Source organism: Rana temporaria, chromosome 8 (genome assembly GCF_905171775.1).
Source record: "Rana temporaria chromosome 8, aRanTem1.1, whole genome shotgun sequence".
Taxonomy (NCBI): Eukaryota; Metazoa; Chordata; class Amphibia; order Anura; family Ranidae; genus Rana; species Rana temporaria.
This window is the reverse complement of record NC_053496.1, coordinates 163664882-163690255: the sequence shown is the minus strand read 5'-3', so window position 1 is coordinate 163690255 and position 25374 is coordinate 163664882. Positions and strand designations below refer to the sequence as shown.

Here is a 25374-nt window from a genome sequence, read left to right as displayed (position 1 = left end):
TGTCCCTCTGGTCTGCCCCCAGTGCCCTGTCGCTCTGGTCTGCTCCCAGTGCCCTGTCCCTCTGGTCTGCCCCCAGTGCCCTGTCCCTCTGGTCTGCCCCCAGTGCCCTGTCCCTCTGGTCTGCCCCCAGTGCCCTGTCGCTCTGGTCTGCCCCCAGTGCCATGTCCCTCTGGTCTTCCCCCAGTGCCCTGTCCCTCTGGTCTGCCCCCAGTGCCCTGTCGCTCTGGTCTGCCCCCAGTGCCCTGTCCCATTTTGTTAAAGTTGTTGGTAATATTAAATTTTGTAACTTGATTCTGCATAAAACATTGTCATTCCATGAGATAATCTACGAGGGCGTGTTTTTACGGGTGCAATTAGGCGCAGGGCAGTGTATGAATTAGGTGGGGCAACTGGTGGCGAGTAACTCTTGAGGCCTGGCTAGTAGCTCAGGACTTGAAATTTTGAGCCCTGCCCTATACCATTATTTTTCTATAACTACACAACAATATAGAAAAGATGCTTGTTTGTATTATAATAGCTTTATTTCACATAATATATCTGTTACAACAATATGTTACTGTTATGTTCTTGCATTGTAATCACTCAGATGCAATATACAGTATCTCTGTTTTCTGGTATAGCTTGTGCCATATAGAACATTTAAAATAAATAAAAAGAAAGTTACAAAAATATACCATTGAAAGTGTTTTGTTATATCGATTTGATGAGAACAAAAAAAAAAAATACCCTTTGGTCCTTTTGGTGCGCTGATAACTACCTATGTTCTCTGCCTGTGTTGCTCCCTGCCGTCTCTCTGGACAGTGGGGTGACAACGATGCTCCGCTATATATACAGTGCAGGGAGTAAGTGTTGTCACCCTGGCACAGAGAAAAAGCCGTAAAAATTGAAAACCAATGCAGCCACCACATCTACTGTAAGGACTGAACTAAGGTGCAATATATTACATTTCACTCTTTGGTTTGGCTACATTTTATGTCAAGGCCAGGCATGCTCAGTTAGGTGTCTGTCACTATATACAGTACTGTGATGTCATGAATGTATTCATACAGAACTATAATATGAAACTGATAGGTCCACTTTATTGTACAATATTCATCTCTTTTTAAACCTAATTTTGTATCCATAAATGTCCCAACTTTGCCCCCCCCCCATTTTTTGTTGCTCATTGCCAGATGGGATTCTGTCTTTCCCTCTTTAACCACTTCAATACAGCAAATTTTCACCCCTTTCCTGCCCAGGCCAATTTTCCGTTTCAGCGCTGTAACATTTTGAATGACAATTGCGCGGTCATGCAACACTGTACCCATATGATCATTTTTTCCACACAAATCAAGCTTTCTTTTGGTGGCATTTGATCACCTCTGTGGTTTTTATTTTTTTGGGTTATAAACAAAAAAAGAGCGTAAATTTTGAAAATAAAAACACAATTTTTTTACTTTTTGCTATAATAAATATCCCAAATATAATATATATTATAAATATGTGTTACCTAGGAAGTGATTCTAACTGGGGGGGGGGGACTGACTGGGGGAGGAGACCGATCAGTGTTCCTGATTCCCGTGCGTGTGCCAGGCTGGCGTGATCGCTGCCGGACACCCGCGATTGCTCGTTACAGAGCGAGGACCAGGAGCTGTGTGTGTAAACACACAGCTCCCGGTCCAGTCAGGGGGAGAAATGCCTGATCATCTGTTCATACAATGTATGAACAGCGATCAGTCATTTCCGCTAGTGATGCCACCCCCCCTACAGTTAGAACACACCCTGGGAACATACTTAACCCCTTCCCCGCCCCCTAGTGTTAACTCCTAGTAAGCCATTGCATTTTTATAGCACTGATCGCTATAAAAATGACAATGGTCCCAAAAATGTGTCAAAGGTGTCCGAAGTGTCCGCCATAATGTCGCAGTACCGAAAAAAAATCTCTGATCGCCGCAATTACTAGTAAAAACAAAATATTAATAAAAATGCCATAAAACTATCCCCTATTTTGTAAACACTATGGGCCAGATCCACAGACAGAGTACGCCGGCGTATCTACTGATACGCCGGCGTACTTTCAAATTACTGCGTCGTATCTTTGGTTGGAATCCTAAAACCAAGATACGACGGCATCTGGGTTAGATCCGACAGGTGTACGCCTTCGGATCTAAGATGCAATACTTCGGCGTCCGCTGGGTGGCTTTCACGTCGTTTTCCGCGTTGGGTATGTAAATTAGCTATTTCCGACGATCCACGAACATACGCGCGGGCATCGCATTCTCTTACGTCGTCTCTAGTCGGCTTTTTCCGGCGTATAGTTAAAGCTGTTTTTTTGCGGCGTATAGTTAGAATTGCCATGTTATGTATGGCCGTCGTTCCCGCGTCGAAATTTGAATTTTTTCTTTTTTTTCCGTAAGTCGTCCGTGAATCGGGATGGACGTAAGTCACGTCTAAGTTTAAAAAATGACGTCCTTGCGACGTCATTTTGCGCAATGCACAGCGGGAAATTTAGAAACGGAGCATGCGCAGTTCATTCGGCGCGGGGACGCGCTTCATTTAAATGAACCACGCCCCCTAATCGCCGTTTTGAATTCCGCCGCCAGAGATACACTACGCCGCCGTAACTTGCGGAGCGAATTCTTCCAGGATTCGAACCAGCCAAAAGTAAGTAACAGCGGCGTAGCGTATCTCTGATACGCTGCGCCGATCTAATTTTATGTGGATCTGGCCCTATAACCAAAAATATGTAGCCCTTTTACCAAAAATATGTAGAAGAATACTTATCAGCCTAAACTGAGGGAAAAAATTGTTTTTTTATATATTTTTGGGGGATATTTATTATAGCAAAAAGTTAAAAATATTATTTTTTTTCAAAATATGTCGCTCTATTTTTGTTTATAGCGCAAAAACTAAAAACCGCAGAGGTGATCAAATACCACCAAAAAAGCTCTATTTGTGGGGAAAAAAGGACGCCAATTTTGTTTGGGAGCCACGTCGCACGACCGCGCAATTGTCAGTTAAAGCGACGCAGTGCCGAATCGTAAAAAAGTGCTCTGGTCTTTGACCAGCAATATGGTCCGGGGGTTAAGTGGTTAATAAAAATGACTTGTTTTATGCTTCTGTGTATCTCAAATTGTTATGGTACCATTAGGCTGCATTCACACCTGAGCGTAAGTCGTTCGGTCGTTTTTTCCGGTGTTGTTTTGTCGCGCTTATTCATGCTTATTTGCGCGTTTGCATACAGCGTCGTCCGACGTTTTTGTACTTCGACGTTTTTTTATTTTAGCCAATAGGAAAAATGATCATCTTTTCATCACTTGTTGCTATGTTGGTAGATTTTTTTTATCTTCTGCCTGGGTGAAATGTTCTATTGATTAAATTGACAAAACGCCCGTAGCAAACGCTCGTTGTCGCGCTAGTCGCTTGAATAAAGCGTTTCCATTACTTTCTATGGGAAACGGAAACGCGCAAACCGCCCGATATGCACGACAAAAAAGGGTCCGGAACTTGTTTGAGCTTCAGGCGTTCGGCGTCAGGCGTTTTGAAGTGGAGATGTGAACCATCTCCATAGGGAATAATGTATTTTTTCCCCTCTAGCGTTTTTGAGCGTCGCGCTTCAGGCGACAAAACGCTCAGGTGTGAATGCAGCCTTAAAGTCCACTAGCCTCAGCCAAAATTTCTTTAAACTGAATAGGTTGTTTTACAAGGTGATCATTTACAATCACTTTAATCTTTAAATGAGTTGTAAAAGCAGTTTTTCTTTCTATGCATTAAAGCGGTTGTAAACCTTAAATTTGCACTTTTACCTACAGGTAAGCCTATAACAAGGCTTACCTGTAGGTAAAAAGAATATCTCCTAAACCTGTACGGTTTAGGAGATATTCCCCTCGCAATGCGGGCGGCGCATGCGCAGGGGGGATCCACGGCGGAAGATCCGGCAGCCGCCGGACCTTGCCGATTTTTAAATCTCCCGCGCGCATGCGCGGGAGTGACGTCATCGCCGCTCCAGCCAATCACAGCGCTGGAGCGGCGCCGCTCCAGCCAATCACAGCGCTGGAGCGGCGATACCCGGAAGACACGCCGGAGCAAGATGACATCTCGCTCGGCGTGAACCAGGTAAGTGTTGTTCACCTCGTTTTTAGGTAAGTATTTCATAATCAGCTATTATGCGGTGCATACTAGCTGATTATGCATTTTGCCTTGCAGGTAAAAAAAAAAAAAAAAATTATATATGCGGTTTACAACCGCTTTAAGATAAAAAAACCTGTGTGCAGCAGTCGCCCCAGCACCCCCTAATTACTTACCTGAGCCCCATCTCTCTCCAAAGAGTGTCTCAGCCATCCGGGACTCTCCTCCTGATTGGCTGAGACACAACAGCGGCGCCATTGGCTCCCGTGGCTATCAAAGTCAGTTAGCCAATCAGAAGAGAGATGGGCAGGGCCAGGTCGGGGCTCCATGTCTGAATGGACACACTGAGCTTTGACTTGGTTTGGGTGCCCCCATAGGAAGTTGCTTGCTGTGGGGGCACTGGACAGGAGGGAGTGGGCCAGAATCAGCAAAGAGGATCAGGGCTGCTCCATGCAAAACCAACTGCACAGAGGAGGTAAGTATGACATTTTTTTTGTTTGTTTTTTAAACAAGACTTTACAATCACTTTCAATTTTGCAATCTGAATAACATTCAATGAATCTTAGCTAAGTAAAGACAGCATTTGGATTTGGCAGGCCACATGATCAAAATTAGAGCAGATCTTTGGGGGTAAATAGTGTTCTGATAGAGAGAAAGTGCTCCACCACACTGTGTGTAATTCACTTATCACAAGAAGTCCATATTTTATATAACTGGTAGATAACATGTAATATTGTCACTAGGGGTGTATGTTGTAACCTTGTGTAAAAAAAAATGAAAAAGAACTAGTCGAATACCAGATAATCATAGAAATTCAGATTCTTGCAAATAAGTTGTTATAATAGTGCTTCTTTTCCTCTCAGGGAGGGCTGTGTGTACTTTTATTCACTTACATTCTCTCCTTGTCATAGCAGAAATGTCAGTCCAGTGTTAAGCTTTTAAGGCCTCATGGAGGCCAACTTGTCTTCTGTCTGATCTCAGGAATGACAAATGTTAATTAACTAGATCTGATTTTTTTTCCATCAATTTAGGCAGCACCTTTTGTACCATCACTGTTTTTTGAGTATCTCTTATTGGCTATAGGCCCAGGGATGGGACTGAATTGAAGAGTCAGAATTTAGAATCCAAACACATATATAAAGCTGATCTTCCACCAGTGTTTCCAATGAGTTCTGAGTGCAATATGCTGAGCCTTAATCCGAATGATCTGCTTTCCCACCATCTATACTCTATAGTATGTACAGTATATATATATATATATATATACTATACATGAGTTTTCAGGGCCATCTTAATAGCATCATGGGCCCCTGCGCAAAGTAATGCTCTGGGGCCCCTACAATGGAGACAGTGCGGGTAAACAGAAATCAAGAAGGTAGGAGGTAGGGGATATCTGGGGTGTAGAGGGGCCAGAGTGCTGGGGGGATATCTAGGATGTAGAGGGGTCAGAGTGCTGGGAGGATATCTAGGGTGTAGAGGGGTCAGAGTGCTGGGGAGATATCTGGGGTGTAGAGGGGTCAGAGTGCTGGGGGGATATCGGGGGTGTAGAGGGGTCAGAGTGCTGGGGGGATATCTAGGATGTAGAGGGGTCAGAGTGCTGGGGGGATATCGGGGGTGTAGAGGGGTCAGAGTGCTGGGGGGATATCTAGGGTGTAGAGGGGTCAGAGTGCTGGGGGATATCTAGGGTGTAGAGGGGTCAGAGTGCTGGGGGGATATCTGGGGTGTAGAGGGGTCAGAGTGCTGGGGGGATATCTGGGGTGTAGAGGGGTCAGAGTGCTGGGGGGATATCTAGGATGTAGAGGGGTCAGAGTGCTGGGGGATATCTAGGGTGTAGAAGGGTCAGAGTGCTGGGGGGATATTATCTAGGGTGTAAAGGGGTCAGAGGGCTGGGGGGATATCTGGGACGTAGAGGGGCAGCCCGGGCTGCCCCAATTTGAGGGGCAACCAGGGGTCAAGGACCATCTACTTTGGGGAAAGGGCAGGGGGCCCCCATGCAGCTGGGGCCCATGGGCAGTGCCCAGGTGTGCCCTCTCATTAAGACAGTCCTGAGTTCAATGCTTGATAGTGTTTGTTATCGATATACAACATTTTCCTTTTACTGTTGGAGAATGTGACCAACAGGAATAAATCTAACAGGAAAGAATGTGTATCGTAGTAGATCCAACTGATTCTATAGTTTTTCCCTGCAATGCTGACAAGTGCCCGGGACATATTGTACATTGTTCATTAGGAAGTGACCATATGCTACTGAAGACCTTCAGTCTCCACATAGTTATTCCAAATGATTTCATAGGTAAAATACATAACTGTGAGTAAGCTGATCCGTGATCATCACCAACACATCTTATTTAGAGGATAACATTCCACAAGGTATGACTACTGCGTGTATATATATACAGTATATGGTACATCACATTACTACCCAGGGCTACACAAAAGCTTTGAAAATAAACATTAGATACAGATGGCAAGTAGTTCTTCAACAGGCTTCACGACAGACTTCATCAGAAAATGTACTACATGGCCAAGATGTGTTGAGGCCACTCACGGGATCCTGTTGTGAGACACCACCAGGGGAAGAGAGCATGGTAGTATACCAGCTTTTGGGTATACTCCAAGTTATACATGTACCCGAGTGTCAGCACTAGTTTATGCTGAAGCTCCTTCAACATGCTTTTTCCCGGTACCTCTCTCCATACTACTCCCCCTTTTCTCAAACACAAGTTTCACAATGCTACCCTCTGCACTTCTCTCTTACACATATCACCTACTGTTATACCCTCAACACTCCTCTACTACACATACCACCTACTGTTAGGCTCTCAACACTCCTCTACTACACATACCACCTACTGTTATGCTCTCAACACTCCTCTACTGCACATACCATCTACTGTTATGCTCTCAACACTCCTCTACTACACATACCACCTACTGTTATGCTCTCAACACTCTTCGACTACACATTCCACCCATATGTATACCCTCAACACTCCTCTGTTACACATACCACCCATTGTTATACCCTCAACAATTGTCAGGTCACCTGAGGCCAGGTGACAGATGCACACCGTTGGGGTCAGGAGTGCACCACTATGATAGTGGACCCTACGGCTGACTGCTGCGGATGGAACCTTGGTTGGTGCAGGAAGGCAGGTCTACTGGGGCGCCAACACGGATCCCACAGGGAGCTAGAACATAAGATTCCCCAGGGTGCAGAGTCTAAGAGCCAGCATGTGTTCACCAGAGCCTCTAGTGGTGAAGATGGACTATGCTGCAGCTGACTCCAGGTCGCGGCCCCCAGGGTCTCCCAGCTCACGGTAGGCTATAGGAGGATAAGCTAAAAGGTCGGGGCGTCTAGCAGACAAGGATAAATAGAGAACAAGCCAAAGGTCAAGGGTCACAAGCAGGCAGGGATAGTTAAGAACGCGACAAAGGTCAGAGTCACAAGCAGGCGGGGATGGTCGGGGACACGCCAAGATCGGTAACAGAGACAAAACGTAAAGCACACGGCAAGCAGGAAAACAAACACACACTAATGCACGACAAGGCAGGCTTGGGGAACAGTGTTAAATAGTGGTTCCTATTGAAGCTAGGGTTTAGCCACACTGAGGGAAGATTTCCTAACCATGCAGGTGTGAGAGAGCAAGCCCTAAGGCTGATACACAGACAAGGTAAGAGACAGACAGGTCATGAAAGTATTACTGCAAGGTCATGACAACAATCTTCTACTACACATACAACCGATCGTTATACACTCCTCTACTACAAATACCACCCACTGTCATACCCCCCACCACGTCTCTACTACCTACTGTTATACCCCCTGCACTCCTCTCTTGCACATACTGTCCACTGTTATACCTTCCACACTTCTCTCCTGCATATGCTGCCCACTGTTTGTTATACATTCGGAACTCATCTTCTTCATAGTCTATCCTCCAGCCCTCCCTCCTGCACACAGAAAATATTAATCTCTTACTTCCCTACACAACTGTACACACAGTTCCTACTTCTTATTGACATTTCTGTAATAAAGCACCTTAATGTTTGGAATATCCCAAACCCTACACTTTTGCTATTAAAGCAAATTAAGTAATGAGAGAACAATTTAGTAGTAGAGATTTAGATTATTACAGATGTCCATCAATTCTTTTTACATACCCCACATATGTACTTAAATCCACAAGTAACTGATTATATACATTTTGGTAGGATTATTTTAATGATACATAAGACAACAAAGAGAGTAACGATAGTAGAGTCCATAATGTGCAATATGCAACAGAAAATGCTTGTTTTTCTTCAGAATGCCAACGCTCTCATAGCCTGTAAAACAAACATCTTAGTTAGGGTCTACACACAGAAGACATTACCATACTGCATATTATAAAGCCCAGATCTAACTGATATTTTTTTAAAGTGTGGAGATCCCAAAACCCCAATGAGTTTTTCTTTTTCTGCCGTCTTCAGGATGGTTTGTTGACAGGAGGAGTCCTTCGTACTCAGCGGTGGAGGTGAGTGGTCCTTCCCCCTAAGCACTACACAGTTCAAGTACTGAGTTCCACCAGTATCTCTGGAGTTAAATGACATCTGGCATCATTAGACCCACTTCTTGTGAACCCAGGATGCCATGGACACGCCACCCAACCTATACTCTCAAGAGGTGAGTTGAATGATGTTGGTAATCGTTCGACTCCCAAGAGCAGTGGCGTATCTAGGGTATGGCAGCCATGGCAAGTGCCATGGGCACCATGGGGAGGGGGGCGGCAAACAGCTCACCCCACACGGAAAAAAAAAAACACCTGTCCTCCTGTGGCCACCTCCCACACTAATGTAGCTCCCAGGATCGCGGCTGGCCTGCTGAAGCGCAGGCACAGCAATTGCTAATATTCCTACTTAGCCTTGGGTGGGGAGTGACAGGTGCCCCCATGACGGCCGATGACTGGCCATTGATGGCACAGTGTCTGCGTTTGATTGGCACAGTGGCTGCTTTTGATGGGCACAGTGGCTGCAATTGATTTTTTTTTCAGTTTGTTTACGCCCCCCCCAAAATTTTCAGCACCAGCCGCCAGTGGTCCCCAGTGTGCCTCTCTGTCCTCATCGCACTGTGTCTCTCTCTGTCCCTGGTTATCTGAAAGGTTTCAAATGTTTTGACAGGGGTGGCAGTTTCAGTGCTTGCCATAGGCGCCATTTTCACTAGATACGCCTCTGCCCAAGAGATCAGAGATTCAAAATGTAAGAGAAAGCAGGATACAGCACCAGAAAGGGTGAGTAGTAGCATAAGGTCAGCCATATTTCCACACTACTTGCAAATGAAGGGTCCAATTTTCTATGTTATAAGGAACATCTAAAAACGTTGATTGTTTCAAAGCAGTACACTAAAAAATCAACCTTTTTGTCTTGAATTCCTCCTAAAATATAGCAGTGCACTTCCACTCTACTGTATATCCACAGTATTTTTTCAGTGTGAGTTCACCTAAGGCACTGCTGTCTCTAACTGCTAGTTTTACTAGATTTCAAGTCAGATTTGGTGATGTCACTTCTGATGTCACTACTCACTGTTCCCCTTGCTGGAGAGAAAGCTCTACCGGAGGACCCACAGTGCAAAGATACCCCTGTTTTTGCTTCATCCCTTCTATGACTCTGATATTCCTGCAGCTCTCCTGCTGCTTCTTGATCATTTTCCCTTTCCAGCTATGAGATCACCAGTCATCATTAACAAAGCTCTGCTCCTCTACCAAGATGGCCTCCTCCAAACGTAGGCACAGTATAGAACAAGGCATGATAAGTTGGTAAGTTCTTTAGATAGCTCAGGCCTCTTCAGGTTTGACATGCCAACGAGAAGGGTGAATTGGATAAGATTGACATTTTTGCACACGTCTGGCATTTGGGTGCACATAGACACTACAGGAAGGGATTAGGGTTAAAGTAGGCGGCCTTTAAAGTAACTCAGTCATGAGAGGTGTATTTGGGATGCCACTGCAGGTCTCCTTCTGGAAATACAGGTGGAACTTGAAAAATTTGAATGTCAAGCAAAAGTTCATTTATTTTACTAATGCAACTTAAAAGGTGAAACTAATATATGAGAGAGACTCATTACATGCAAAGCAAGATAGTTCAAGCCGTGATTTGTCATAATTGTGATGATTATGGCTTACAGCTCATGAAAACCCCAAATACACAATCTCAGAAAATTAGAATATTACATGCAATCAATAAAACAAGGATTGTACATAGAACAATATCGGACCTCTGAAAAGTAGAAGCATGCATATATACCCAGTACTTGGTTTGGGCCCCTTTTGCAGCAATTACTGCCTCAATGCGGCGTGGCATGGAAGCTATCAGCCTGTGGCACTGCTGATGTGTTATGGAAGACCAGGATGCTTCAATAGCGGCCTTCAGCTCTTCTGCATTGTTCGGTCTCATGTCTCTCCTCTTTCTCTTGGCAATGCCCCATAGATTCTCTATGGGGTTCAGGTCAGGCGAGTTTGCTGGCCAATCAAGCACAGTAATCCCACGGTCATCGAACCAGGTTTTGGTGCTTTTGGCAGTGTGGGCAAGTCCTGCAGGAAAATTAAGTCAGCATCCCCATAGAGCTCATCTGTGGAAGGAAGCATGAAGTGCTCCAAAATCTCCTGGTAGACAGTTGCGTTGACCCTGGACTTAATGAAGCACAGTGGACCAACACCAGCAGATGACACGGCTCCCCAAATCAACACAGACTGTGGAAACTTCACACTGGACTTCAAGCATCTCCACACTCTGATGAGATGCAAAATTTGCTCTCATCAGAAAAGAGGACTTTGGACCACTGAGAACAGACCAGGTCTGTTTTTCTTTAGCCCAGGTAAGATGCTTCTGACGTTGTTTGTTGTTCAGGAGTGGCTTCACAAGAGGAATACGACATTTGAAGCCCATGTCCAGGATCCGTATGTGTGTGGTGGCTCTTGATGCACTGACTCCAGCTTCAGTCCCCAATACATTTGAATGGTCTTTCCTGATAATCCTCTCCAGACTGCCGTGATCCCTGCTGCTTGTGCACCTTTTTCTTTCACACCTTTCCCTTTCACATCACTTTCTAATAATGTGCTTTGATACAGCACTTTGGGAACGTCCAACTTCTTTTGCAATTACATTTTGAGGCTTTCCCTCCTTATGGAGGGTGTCAATGATGGTTTTCTGCACAACTGTCAGGTCAGCGGTCTTTCCCATTATTGTGATTCCTACTGAACCAGACTGAGAGACCATTTAAAGGCTCAGAAACCCGTTGTAGGTGTTATGGCTTAATTAGCTGATTAGAGTGGGACACTTTTAGCCAGATTCAGAGAGACTTAGGCTGGCGTATCAGTAGATACGCCAGCCTAAGTCTGAATGTGCGCCCGCGCTAATTTAAGCGTATTCTGGTAACCAGATATGCTTAAATTAGGCTCAGATACGAGCGGAGTAAGTGTCTTACACCCTCGTATCCTAAAGTGTAATTTTTAGGCTGACCGCTAGGTGGCGCTTTCATTGCGGTCGGCGTAGAATATGTAAATCAGTAGATACGCCTATTCACGAACGTACGCCCGGCCGACGCAGTACAGATACGCCGTTTACGTAACGCATTAGCGGCCTAAAGTTATTCCATCAAATAGATGGAATAGTAATGTTAAGTATGGCCGCTGTTCCCGTGTCGAAATTTGAAAATTTTACGTCGTTTGCGTAAGTCGTCTGTGAATAGGGATTTACGTCGTTTACGTCCACGTCGAAATCATGCGCAGTTCCAAAAAAAAACGTCAATCACGTCGGGTCAAGCCTAATTATCATAAAACACGCCCCCTCAGCCTATTTTGAATTAAGCGCCCTTACGCCCGCCCGCTTTAGGCTACGCCGCCGTAACTTAGCAGGCAAGTACATTGTGAATCATGTACTTGCCTCGCTAACTTACGGCGGCGTAGCCTAAATGCCATAAGCTACGCCGCCGCAAGTATGCGCTCGCCATCCTGAATCTAGCTATTTGAGCCTAGAATATTGTACCCTTTCACAATATTCTAAGATTGTGGATTTGGGGTCATGAGCTGTAAGCCATAATCATCACAATTATGACAAATAACGGCTTGAACTATCTTGCTTTGTGTGTAATGAGTCTATCTCATAAATTAGTTTCACCTTTTAAGTTGCATTAGTGAAATAAATGAACTTTTACACGATATTCAAATTTTTCGAGTTTCACCTGTATACTGCAGTTAGGCACAGCCAGGCAATGTTTCAGTCACAATCCTGGAACAAGCATGTTGTAAATGAGTGTCAGAAAAAACTCAAAGTTATTTATCTCTATACTCATTCCAGGTCAGCCCGTCAGATAGCACTGAGGTCAAAGCATCAGAAGGAAAGCCAGGAAACTAACATTCTCTAAGAGTTCAGTAAAGACGGTCTCCGTTAATCTCTCCATGAGAGTGTCTTTTTAAGCAGTAATGCCCCGTACACACGATCAGAATTTCCAATGGAAAAAGTCTGATGGACTTTTTCCATCGAATATTCCGATCGTGTGTAGCCCCATCTGAGTTTTTTCATTGGAAATTCCGATATATTCCATCAGACTTTAGATATAGAACATGTTCTATATTTTTCCAATGGAATTCCGTTGGAATTCTGATGTGATTTGGCCGGGCAAAAGCCAGATCGTACGCGGCATTAGGATAACATGTTCCATCAAAAGGAGATATGGCACTAACCTCGTCTGGTTCTTGTAACTCTTGGTATTCTGGCAAATAATTGGAATCCTTCATCAGTGAGATCTATAGAAAAACACATTTAATGAAATGTTGATCAAAACAGATAGACTGACTCTTTGCTTTTGGGGAGATAATATCTGATGATATAGTGATCTAAACTAAAGGTCTTTAAACTGTGGCCCGTGGGCTGGATGTGGCCCATTGCTAACCTTTTTCTGGCCCTTGGGGAATTATTCCTCCCCCTAATATGAGGCACTATCCCCCCCTTCCCCAACCAAATGATCGGACATTATTCTGCTCACTGATACCAATGATGGGGCACTATTTTTCCCTCTATTACCAATGGTGGGGAACTGTTCCTCCCACTAATACCAATGGTGGGGAACTGTTCCTCCCACTAATACCAATGGTGGGGAACTGTTCCTCCCACTAATACCAATGGTGGGGAACTGTTCCTCCCACTAATACCAATGGTGGGGAACTGTTCCTCCCACTAATACCAATGGTGGGGAACTGTTCCTCCCACTAATACCAATGGTGGGGAACTGTTCCTCCTACTAATGCCAATGGTGGGGAACTGTTCCTCCTACTAATGCCAATGGTGGGGAACTGTTCCTCCCACTAATACCAATGGTGAGGAACTGTTCCTCCCACTAATACCAATGGTGAGGAACTGTTCCTCCCACTAATACCAATGGTGGGGAACTGTTCCTCCCACTAATACCAATGGTGGGGAACTGTTCCTCCCACTAATACCAATGGGGGGGAACTGTTCCTCCCACTAATACAAATGCTGGGGAACTGTTCCTCCCACTAATACCAATGGTTGGGAACTGTTCCTCCCACTAATACCAATGGTGGGGAACTGTTCCTCCTACTAATGCCAATGGTGGGGAACTGTTCCTCCCACTAATACCAATGGGGGGGAACTGTTCCTCCCACTAATACCAATGATCAGACACTATTCCTCCCACTGATACCAATGATAGGGAACTATTTACTCTGATGCCTTTCGGTATATGATGTCACGCTGTCAGATCGGCTTACCAAGCTTTGAGTCTACCTGGGTTGGTGAAGCTGCTTAGGACTCCTGCTGCATTGCGCACCATCATACAGATAACAGCTATAGACCACATGACCGGCCCATATCTTTTTACTACATGTGAGTTGCCATTTTTTTTTACCAAGAAATATTAGTTTTGCTGCACTCTAGTGTTTTTTTTCTCATTATAAGATTCCAGCCATGTTTTTTTCAGACTCCCACAATACTATGGTACGCCTTTTTCCGATAGAAAATCCTGGCCCAAATTCTCGTACGAGATACGCCGGCGTATCTCCAGATACGCCGTCGTATCTCTGAGTCTGAGCCGTCGTATCTTGGCGCCTGATTCAAAGAATCAGATACGCCAGAATTTGTATAAGATACGACCTGCGCAAGTCTCCTACACCGTCGTATCTTAACTGCATATTTACGCTGGCCGCTAGGGACGTGTACGCTGATTTACGCCTAGAAATATGTAAATCAGCTAGATACGCCAATTCACAAACGTACGCCCAGCCGACACAGTACAGATACGCCGTTTACGTTAGGCTTTTCCCGGCGTAAAGTTACCCCTGCTATATGAGGCGCAGATGAGGCGTAGCAATGTTAAGTATGGACGTCGGAACAGCGTCAAATTTTTCACGTTTTACGTCGTTTGCGTAAGTCGTTCGCGAATAGGGCTGTGCGTCATTTACGTTCACGTCGAAAGCATTGGCTTCTTACGGGTTAATTTGGAGCATGCGCACTGGGATACTTTCACGGACGGCGCTGTGCCGTTCGTAAAAAGCGTAATTTACGTGGGGTCACATTAAATTTACATACGTCCACATCTTCCACATTTGAATTAGGCGGGGCTTACGCCGGCCTATTTACGCTATGCCGCCGCAAATTTGGTTTGAGAATGCTGCACTTGCCTGTCAAAGTTGCGGAGGCGTAACGTAAATAGGATACGTTACGCCCACACAAAGATGCGCGCTTCTACGTGAATCCGGGCCCCTGTCTTTTAATTAAATACTTTTTGGTGATCTCCTTACCTTTTCTAGAAGAGGATCGTGCCCAGGTTTATACTTCTTTTCATGTTCTATATGAAGGACAGCATCATGGACCGTAAGGAAGAAGATATCATACTGGATTGCATCCTCAAAGAAGGAACACATTTCCAGTTTTTTGAGTACCGAATCTGTAAAAGCGTGAAGATGTAAGCACACAATAACCCATAGAAAACCAGTCCAGTATCAACTTTGATTTGTTTAGTAGGTAAAATAAAGAAAGGGGTGTTTCTTGCTTTTTTTTACTGCCTTCTGTGTGTTAATGCACTTTGACATAACTACCGTATTTATCGGCGTATACTTTTTCCCCCTTAAAATCAGGGGAAAATCGTGGGTGCGCGATATACGCCAATACCCGCTTCCCGCGCTGTGTTTGAAGCTGCCGCCGACACATACCGAGCGCAGTACACTCGGGTACACTCGGCCAGGCTCGACTCTGCTTGCGGTCACGCCCTGAGCTGCCTCATAGCCTTTATGTGAGAGGAGCCGAGCGTGCCCGAGTGTACTGCGCTCGGTATATGTCGGCGGCGGCGGCGTTCAAACACAGCGCGGGAAGCGAGGATCGACTCAGAAACAGCGCGGGAGAAACGGGGAGGACACCGCTGAGGCCGCAGACGAACACCGGACCGGACAAGGCCGCTGATGGACGCCGGGCAAGACACCGACGAGGGGCATTCAAACTGTAAGTATTTTATTTTTTTCCTAAAATTTCCCTTCCAGGTTGGGGGTGCGCGCTATATGCCGGGGCGCGCTATATGAAGATAAATACGGTAATTCACAGGTGTCAAACAAGGCCCGCGGGCCTAATCCGGCCCTTCAGGCCATTTCATGTGGCCCTTGTACCTCTCCCGAAGCTGCAGGAGAGCTACAGCCCTCCTCTGGTCCTCCTCCAGTGCCCTACTTTTTGCTTTTGAGCAATGCATCCAGCTTCTTCCCAGCAGCAGCATAAGGAAAGGGGGTGCACTGTGATGTAAGGGCAAGTAGGGGGACTCAACTTTTGATGGTGGGGTGGCTCTTGACTTCTAATGTAAAGGGAAGGGGGTGCACTGGACACCCCTGTAAATTAGACCAGTATTTATACGTACCTTCACAAGTTGCAATGTAAACATCTACATCAATTCTCTTGAATTCTTTATAGATCTGGAAAAAAAAATCACACATAACACACATATTCTTTAAGATATTGCAACATAAGTATATATAAGAAACTTGTAAGGAATATGTAGTGGTGGGATTTTTATTCACAGGTCCTCTTCATGAGGTGTCTTCTGCCCTAACTCTATTTGTCACATCCTACCACATGTGCTCACCAAGTCTTAGCCCTTGACCTATGGCTTATGCAGATGCTATTCAGTTTACTGAATTAAAATGGACCTGAAAAAGTGAAGATTTATTATCTTATAGGGGACATCTATAAATGTTTATTGTCCCTAATTTTACCCTGGAAATAAAATAAAAATAAAATAAAATGTTTTGACTTCCTCCTGAAAAATAGATGCCTCACTGCAAATATAATGCTACAAGGGTCAAGGCATCATAGATGCACAGCTAAGTCCTCTGACTATTAAGCCAGCCATAGATGGATCAACTCTTGGACAAATCAGCAGGGACCGGCCGAGACTTAAGCAATCTATTAGCAGGCTGGCTTACCCAAGTCGATCCAGCAATCGACTTGGGTACACCCAGCCTGTCGGCTATAGCCACAAGCAGTGACCACTGTGTTCTGTCGGCCGGGGAAGATGCTTCCTACTAGCAGAGCACAATAGCTCAGTGGAATGCATTCCTCCATCAACACTAACTGTGTTGATGAGAAATCTAGCAATTTTCCACCCGTGGTGGAAGGAAAGAAAATCGAATCATCTATGTCCTGGATGGTCTCACCAGATTTGTAGTAAAATGTGTTGATGTCACCACTGTTCTGCTCACTGCTTCTCTTGCTGGAGAGGAAGCTGTATCGGAAGACCTGCAGTGCAAGGACCTCCCTGCTTCTGCTTCTTCCATTCTGTGGACATGTGCTTCTTTCACCTCTCCTGCAGCTTCTGGAATCCTCTATCAGTCATCAGATCACTCTGACTTGAAGAAGTAAAGCCCTATTTCTCCACCAAGATAGTCACCTCCTCCACACACACAAACACAAAGCAGAACAAGACATGGTGGATCAGAAATAACGAAAGGGTTCAGCTATCGGAAGCCTACAGATAATACTGATAACTAGACCGTTGACCTCTGTTTGACTTTTTGTTTCACAAAGAATTTATTGGATTTTTACATTTTTTTTCCAGAACAGTACAAGAAAATATAGTAAACGCACAAGGAATGCCAGGGAGTACAGAGGTACGGTCTGTAAAAGGGTTTCACCATAATACAGGAATATAGAAAACATGCATGAATTGGATATCATGAATTATAAGGAGACAGAAATTCCATGGCTTGTTTAAAAGAGATGGAAAATGGATGGGTCTTACGAGGGGAGCTCTGTGGGCACCTCTACAGTATTAGGGGTGTGAGAGGGAGGGGAATCAAACACCACATAAAGAAGTACTGGGACAAGAGTGAGGAGCAAGAAGAGGTTAGAGGCGCAGAAGAGGGAGTGCAGAAAAGATTTGAAGAGGAGAAAAAAAAAAGGATGGGGACATTTGCCTTTGATGGACAAAGAGGGGAGGGGGAGAGATGGTGTAAGGAAAGGGCCCATGTGGGCCAACAGCTGGGGTGTGTAAGGGAAATTATGAAATTCGTCAGACCAAGAGCAGAGTTTGGTCTATATTCAGGTGAGCATTTCAAAATATCAAGGGGTTTCAAACCTTTAAGAACTTGGCATGGGAGTCTTTGAGGATGCAAGTGAGCTTGCCATGGACCATGGTCCCCATTAGCTTTTGCTGAATCAAAATTGAGGTGCAGTTGTCTCTAGGCTCTAGCTAGCAGATTTCTCTGGTTAACAGTGAGGCCCCATACACACGAGAGGATTTATCCGCAGATACGGTCCAGCGGACCGTATCCGCGGATAAATCCTCTCGAGGATTTCAGAAGATTTCTATGCGATGGCGTGTACACACCATCGCATTGAAATCCGCGCTGAAATCCTCTGCCGATGACGTGTCGCGCCGTCGCCGCTATTATGACGCGGCGACGGGCGCGACGCTGTCATATAAGGAATTCCACGCATGCGTCAAATCATTACGACGCGTGCGGGGAATCCCTTTGGGCGGATGGATCCGGTAAGTCTGTACAGACGAGCGGATCCATCCGTTGGAATGGATTCCAGCAGATGGATTTGTTGAGCATGTCAGCAAATATCCATCTGCTGGAAATCCATCCCAGGGGAGATTTATCTGCGGATAAATATCCGACGGAGTGTACACACCATAGGATCTATCCGCAGAAACCCATTTGATGGGATTTATCTGCGGATAGATTCTATGGTGTGTATGGGGCCTAAGAGTTGGGATCGGTTTATGCCTGTTTGTGCTTTTGGACACATTTTTCACATTCCAGGTCTTCTTTAAAGTGGTTGTATACCCTCATGGTATACTTGCACCTACATGTAAGCCTACATTAAGGGTTACCTGTAGGTCTTTGCAATATCTCCTTAACCTACATGGTTAAGCAGATATTTGCAGAAAAGCGGGCGCCGATGTCTACGGCGCATGCGCGCAATAGACAATGGCGCAGGCGCACTGAGCGAGGCGGCTCTTGAATGGGAGCCTGCCGGAAAGTGCCAGAAATGTGCGCATGCGCGGGGATCGTGCTGTTCTGCGCGCATGCGCGGGAGTGACATCATCGCCACTCCGGCCAATCACACCGCGGGAGCGGCGATACCCGGAAGTCACTCCTGGTATCATGGCAGCGACGGAGGACGTGCCTGAGGACCGCTGCGGGGGCTTTGATCTAAGGTAAGTAATTGATAACGAGCTATTATGCTAGTCTAGTTTTTTAATTTAAATTTTTTTAAGGGTATACAACCGCTTTAAGTTCAGCTGGCAACAGCGTGTCCAAATATCACACTAGGACTCACATATATCTTTATGGTGGTGTTCTCGGAAAAAGACCACTTTGCATTTTATACTGGTATGCTAGTCTTTGCATTGCAAAGGTTTTTTTTTTTTTTTAAGCACCTGATTAGAGGCTTCAAAATAGGGTGGATTCGGGACGTCTGGAGCCCACCCAGGTGTGTTGCAACAGCGAATAAAAATTTGCTGTTGCATCACTGATCCTCCTCCCTGAAACCTGTTTCCCGATTCAGGGTTGCCAACCGTCAGAACATTTACAAACAGTTTGTAAAATCCTTAATTTTTGCATCTGTCCATAAATGTCCATTACGGACATACAGACTACACGTTCATAATAAACATTTATGGACAGATGCAAAAATTACAGATTTTTACAAACTCTTTGTAAATTTACTGAAAGTTGGCAACCCTGACCCTACTGGATGCCTAGCGTCGGGAGGAAGAGAGAAGAGACACCGTGGAAGCTGCTCCAGGAAAGGGAGCAGCTTTCTCCAAGCCTGCCATGCTCTCACAACCCGCATCCATGGTAAGGACAGTGGGTGGTGGTCCAGGGGAGGGGGTTGTTTCCCACCCCCCCCCCATAAAAAAAACACCAGTCGCCACTGCTTTGGGGGAGTTAGCATGCAGATTAGTGCATGATTTTGTTTGGGGGGGGGGGGGGGGTTTGCTGACGCCTAATGCTCATTAAAGATGAAGGTGCCATAAGATTTCCAGATAGATAGGATATTTACCAGCTTTAGGACTTTGACGGCCACCACATCCAGGAATGTTATTTGGCTGAAGTCAAATATTATGCTGTGAATTGACACCTTGGGCACAGAGACTTTGACAGGTAGGTCAGCGTTCCAGTCTACTTGGATCTCTACTTCCTTTGTTTGAATTCCATCTTCCATCTCATGGTCAGGGTCTTCTGGATCATCGGCTGAATCATAGCCAAGGTTGTCAATGCCGACTGGACTGATGACTCCATTCTGAAGAGATATGTGACATGATATTTAATACCAATTAACAGGCCAGCTATATTAAGAAGTCAACAGACTGCTAGTATAAGTGGAGAAAGTATCCTTTAACATACATAGCCCCTCTCACCGTCCTTATGGTCAGTGAAGCCACTCCTCCTACAAACCTAATAACATTTTCGGCAAGTACTACCAGCCGACCTTGCCCAAAAACAGCCTTTCTTTTATAAACATTTAGGGCCAGATTCACCAAAGAGATACGACGGCATATCTCCTGATACGCAGTCGTATCTGTGTTTCTATCTATGCGACTGATTCATAGAATCAGTTACGCATAGATAGCCAGAAGATCCGACAGGTGTAATTGTTTTACACTGTCGGATCTTAGGATGCAGTACCACGGCCACCGCTGGGGGGATTTTGCGTCGTAAACCAGCGTCGGGTATGCAAATTAGGAGTTACGGCGATCCACGACGGATTTTCGCGTTCGCTACGTCGTCGGTAGTCTAGTTTCCCGTCGCATAGTTAGTCGTCTTTTTTGGTGCCCTAACTTTACGCAGCAATCGTATTGCTGTATAAAGTATGGGCGTCGTTCCCGCGTCGAAATTTAAAAATCAACGTCATTTGCGTAAGACGTCCGGGAATACGGAAGTACGCTACGCACGTCTCTGTTCGAAAAAATGACGTCACTTCGCGCAAAGCACGGCGGGAGTTAGGAAACGGAGCATGCGCAGTAGGTCCGGCGCGGGAGCGCGCCTAATTTAAATGGCACACGCCCATTTAAATTAGGCGGGCTTACTCCAGAGCCTGCCAGCGGAGGTTTTCATTGCAAGTGCTCTGTGAATCAGGCACTTGCGATCAAAACTTGCGGCGGTGTAACGTATCTACGATACGTTACGCCGCCGCAGTTCTACGTGAATCTGGCCCTTAGTTCCATCAGCCTCCGGTGTAACTGGGATGAAGAAAAGTCAGATGTGTTAAAAGTCTAGCCCGTGTGGAAACCATGGTTCCTTCCATAGGCGTGCGCACAGGGTGTGCCAGGTGTGCCCAGGCACACCCTAATCACTCTGTGCAGCATCAATTCCCCCTACTGCCCTAGCTCCCCCCTTCCTCCCGCCCCGCTGCTGGCTTCCCTCCTCTTCCGGCTGCTGTTGCTGCGGGAACGTTTTAGGGTGAACGGTTTGGTAAATATGTAATTTACTGACCCCTTCACTTTTTGAATGAACAGTGAGCGATCGGTAGTGTGTGTTTGAGCTTTGGGGTGCACACCCTAATGCAATAGGCTGTGCACACCTATGGTTCCTTCCATAGATAAAATGGAGGAGTTAGCGTAACCCCTATGCACATGATGTGTGTTATTCTCAGGAACACCCAAGGAAAAGCCTCACCGTGAGATATACCCTGGGACAGGGGGAGCAGGAAGGTCTGTGCGATAACCTTACCACTGTGATTGGCTATCACAGTCATCACATGATTTGGAGCTCCAGATCATTAGTAGGGACTGGGTTATTCACAGTTTGGTTACTGTGTTGGTGAGTGCGCTCCTAGCACGGAAACCTCTGCTGCCCATGAACGCATATGCGTTATGTGGGAGGCACCAGGTTAACAGATCAATTTTCCTAAGTCATCATGCTAACATAAGAATTATTCTTAACTGGGTCAAGTCGTATACTATTGTTGTCAAGTAGCTAGTCCAAGCCTTCCGTCGTGTTACAGGATTGAACCATGATGGAGTCAATCACAACAATTTTTTACAAACCTGGGTAATCAGACATCATTCAGAATGTAAGCTCACCTTGGTGGTTGTAAGCTCTCCTTTTTTGATAAGTTTATGAATCTTCCTAAGGGCTTTGGTCCTTTTTGTGTAAACTCGGACACAGTCAAATCCAACCTGCCGAATTCAAACATAAGTAATGAATACCAGTAAAACTTCTACAGTATATTGAATAAAAATCGTAAAAACTGTCGTTTTAAGCCAGTAGGTGGAACTCTAGTCTCCCATTCAAGCCCACTGTTTATGGGGGTCAGTAGCTCAAGCAGCAATTTACACACATACAGTAAGTGACTTAGTAACTGATTTTAGTAATTCATCACAGCGACTTATGCCTTATCAGATGGTGGAGTCCAAATTTTCAATCAAACAAATTAGCTTGAAAGCAGGCAGTATATTCCATGCTGTCTGTAAAGCTAACCCAAATTCTCTGGGAGTTCCATAACCACTTTCCGCCCATATGACATCACATGATGTCCTTGTGTTGAAGTGGGTATGAAAATTTTCAGCCAGCGATGCCCTGTAAGGCAAAAGTGACTAGAGTGGCTGAACAGTCACACGATCACTTATGCGGGCGCTGGAAGGAGGCTCCCCCCCCCCACTGCCGCCACATTTCCGGAGCCCAGGAGTGATGCAACCAGCAATGGCGGCACTACAGAGAGAGAGAGAGAGGAACTGACCTTGTTCCTCCCTCTCTGTGACCCCAGAAACCGGAAGCGTCAATGATTTAGAAAAAAAAATGCGCAATTTTAAAGCATGAAATGTAAGGTATCTACTCACTAGGGATGAGTCGAACATACCCGGGTTCGGTTCGCACCAGAACGTTCGAACAGACCGACCGTTCACGCGAACATTTAGAACCCCATTGAAGTCTATGGGACTCGAACGTTCGAATTCAAAAGTGCTCATTTTAAAGCCCAATATGCAAGTTATTGTTGGAAAACGTCTTTGAGAACCCGGGTCTTGCCCCAGGGAACATGTCAATGGAAAAAAAAGTTGTAAAAACTGTAGTTTTTTCTTGAGCAGCGATTTTAATGATGCTTAAAGTGAAAAAAAAAATCCTTTAAATATGGTACCTGCTGGGTGTCTATAGTAGTGGCACGTGTTTAGAAATGTCCCTGCAACACATGAGATTACTCTCAGAAAAAAGTAATTTAATACTGCTTGCGGCTTTAATTTAATGTTTGGTCCCTGCAATATGGATAAAAATCATTGAAAAAAATAGCTAAACTAAACACTATGCAGGCAATACAACACGTTAGAGCACTGCATCTAGCACAATCTACTGCCTAACAATAGGAATAGCTGATCTAGCTAAGCTATACAGTGTATAAATATATGTACAACGCTAGGATGTATATATATCCTCTGCACACTGTAAATTTAACTAAACTGACTAGCCTTCCTGCTTCTATCTATCTATCTATCTATCTATCTATCTATCTAGTAGAAAAGACGCTGTGTCTCTATCTATCTCTCTCTCTCTAACTGTCTGACTGTTCTTTTCTTTAACAAAGCTGGAACACACTACACGTGGCCGCCTTACAGGCGGCCTTATATAGTGTGGGGCGTGTACTAAACCCCCTGAGCCATAATTGGCCAAAGCCACCCTGGCTTTGGCCAATTGTGGTTCTTCGTTTTTTGCGCCTTGTGATTGACCAAGCATGCAGGGTCATGGTGCATGCTTGGCCAATCATCAGCGCGCAACGCCGCAGTGAATTATGGGCCGACGCGCGTCACTCGAATTTGGCGCGAACGACCCGTTTTTTTCGTAGTTCGTCGAACGTACCAACAGACGATGTTCCAGTCGAATATATGTTCGAGTCGAACACAAAGCTCATCCCTACTACTCACTCAGCGTAACATCATCTTATATATTTTAACAGAAAAATTGGGTATTATATAGTGTTTGTGTGAAAAAAAATAAATAAAGTGTATTTTTCCTACCAAAAAATTGTGTTTCAAAAACCACTGCACAAATATTGTGTGACATAAATTTTTTTAACACCTACCATTTTATTCTCTAAAGTCTCTGCTAAAAAAATATAGGGTTTGGGGGTTGTAAGTCATTTTTGAGCAAAAAATACAGATATTTATATGTAGGAGAGAAATGTCAGAATGGGCCTGGGTGAGGGAGCTGCGGTGGCTCAACGCGATTGGCACTAAGCTGATAAGCCATTCAGCTCGGCTCCCGGTGGGTGTGCTATGCGAGGTAAGCCTGTGCTTAGTACGCCCACCCCCCTCCCACAAAAACCACCACACTTACACGCACTCTAAATTGGGTTAACATGCACGCACTTTGACCACGCGGTCTCTAAAAAAGAGAGGCGAAGGACTAACGGGGCTGGTTGAGCGGGCAAATCCTCTCACTCCCTAATAGGGAGTCCCTCTGCCCCGTTGGGCTTCAAAGCGGAGCAGGTAGGGCGGGCTGTGTGGGAGGACCCCCTCACACACCCGCCATTGCCACCCGGGGCATGGAGAAAGGTGACAGATTGCCTCTGGGGGAGGCCTGCCTACTCCCATCTCCTGCAGTCCGGCTCCTCTCTCGAGTACACGCACAAAATACACTTTAAAATAAAAAAAATAAAAATAAAAATAAATAAATAAAAAAGAATTGGCCTGGGTGGGAACTGGTTAATGTACAAGTAAACCCCAATCATTAAATTGTCATAGAAGCTTTAACTTCGTATTTCTAAATTTACTTTTCATAGAAAAATGTACGATTGTTTAACTCACAATTCGTCTAATGCCGCTTCTCAACCCTTCGATGTTACCATAAAAGATACCGCTGGAAAACCGGATGATTTTCACCCCATCTGGCTCTACAAGCTAGAAAAGTTATGGAGTTAAATTTGAAGGAATGTGTTTTCTATGTCTTATTGGATTGAGACCATGAAATAAATGTTGGAGTGTACATACGTCTTTGTACAGCTTTACGTTTTTGTACAGTTCGGTATCAGGAATGTTTGCTAGAGCACTGCAGGAAGGGCTAAAAAAAAAAAAAGAATAATAAAAAAAAGACATAACTTAAAGATGAACCCCATGAATGTGCAAAATACATAAATTAATTAATGAATTAATTTAATTAATACAATAAATTATTTATTACGTTTTTGATTGTTAAATGCAAGCAGCAATATCTAGATTTAAATTAAAAGTATCTAAATTTGATCCGATCTCAGCCTCTTGCCTTCCCTGTACAGCAGAACTCAGATTCAGTAAGGGAGAAGCAGCTCTTGATTGGAAGAGAGGTCTGAAGCAAAGACCTCATACTTACCGGCATCCGCCCCTGAAGAAGCGAGCAGGGTCTCGCGAAACACGTAGGGCTTTATTGATGCCTGTTTTATGCTGGTACATGCTGGGTATTATTGATGTCTGCATTATGTTTACATATTTCCCTGTTTATATGTATGCACATTTTATTGTCTTATTGTATATGTGTATCCACTGGCCCAGCAACTTTCAAGTTTTATTGTTGCTTATTGATGTATAACATTTGTAATAAATCTTTATATATTTACTTTCATCTGTGTTGTGTACATAGGCTATTAGGCTATATATCATTGTTGTTTGCTGCTCCGTTACATAACACCTTAAAACGAATACATTGATTTTGTCTCATTGTTCGCTGTGAACATTGGCTAAACCTCTCTCACCTCACCTCACCTCTGTTTTTAATGCTTACAGCTAGACAGGTTAATTTGCTTTGTTGCTTTTTT

At 44.8% G+C, this 25374-nt stretch overlaps 1 protein-coding gene across 1 annotated transcript in view; it reads right to left on the bottom strand.

Moving 5' to 3' along the window:
• Nucleotides 1–8309: 8309 nt before the first annotated feature.
• LOC120909327 (pendrin-like) overlaps nt 8310–25374 on the bottom strand; it is a 135110-nt gene continuing 118045 nt past the window's right edge. Inside the window, exons 14-21 of the mRNA XM_040321075.1 lie at nt 24575–24644; nt 24392–24484; nt 21680–21775; nt 19657–19896; nt 16004–16058; nt 14904–15049; nt 12828–12890; nt 8310–8436 (exon numbers count right to left, since the gene is read on the bottom strand). Of these exons, the coding sequence (XP_040177009.1) occupies nt 8413–8436; nt 12828–12890; nt 14904–15049; nt 16004–16058; nt 19657–19896; nt 21680–21775; nt 24392–24484; nt 24575–24644 (787 nt within the window). The 3' untranslated portion in view covers nt 8310–8412. The remainder of the gene's footprint in view (nt 8437–12827; nt 12891–14903; nt 15050–16003; nt 16059–19656; nt 19897–21679; nt 21776–24391; nt 24485–24574; nt 24645–25374) is intronic.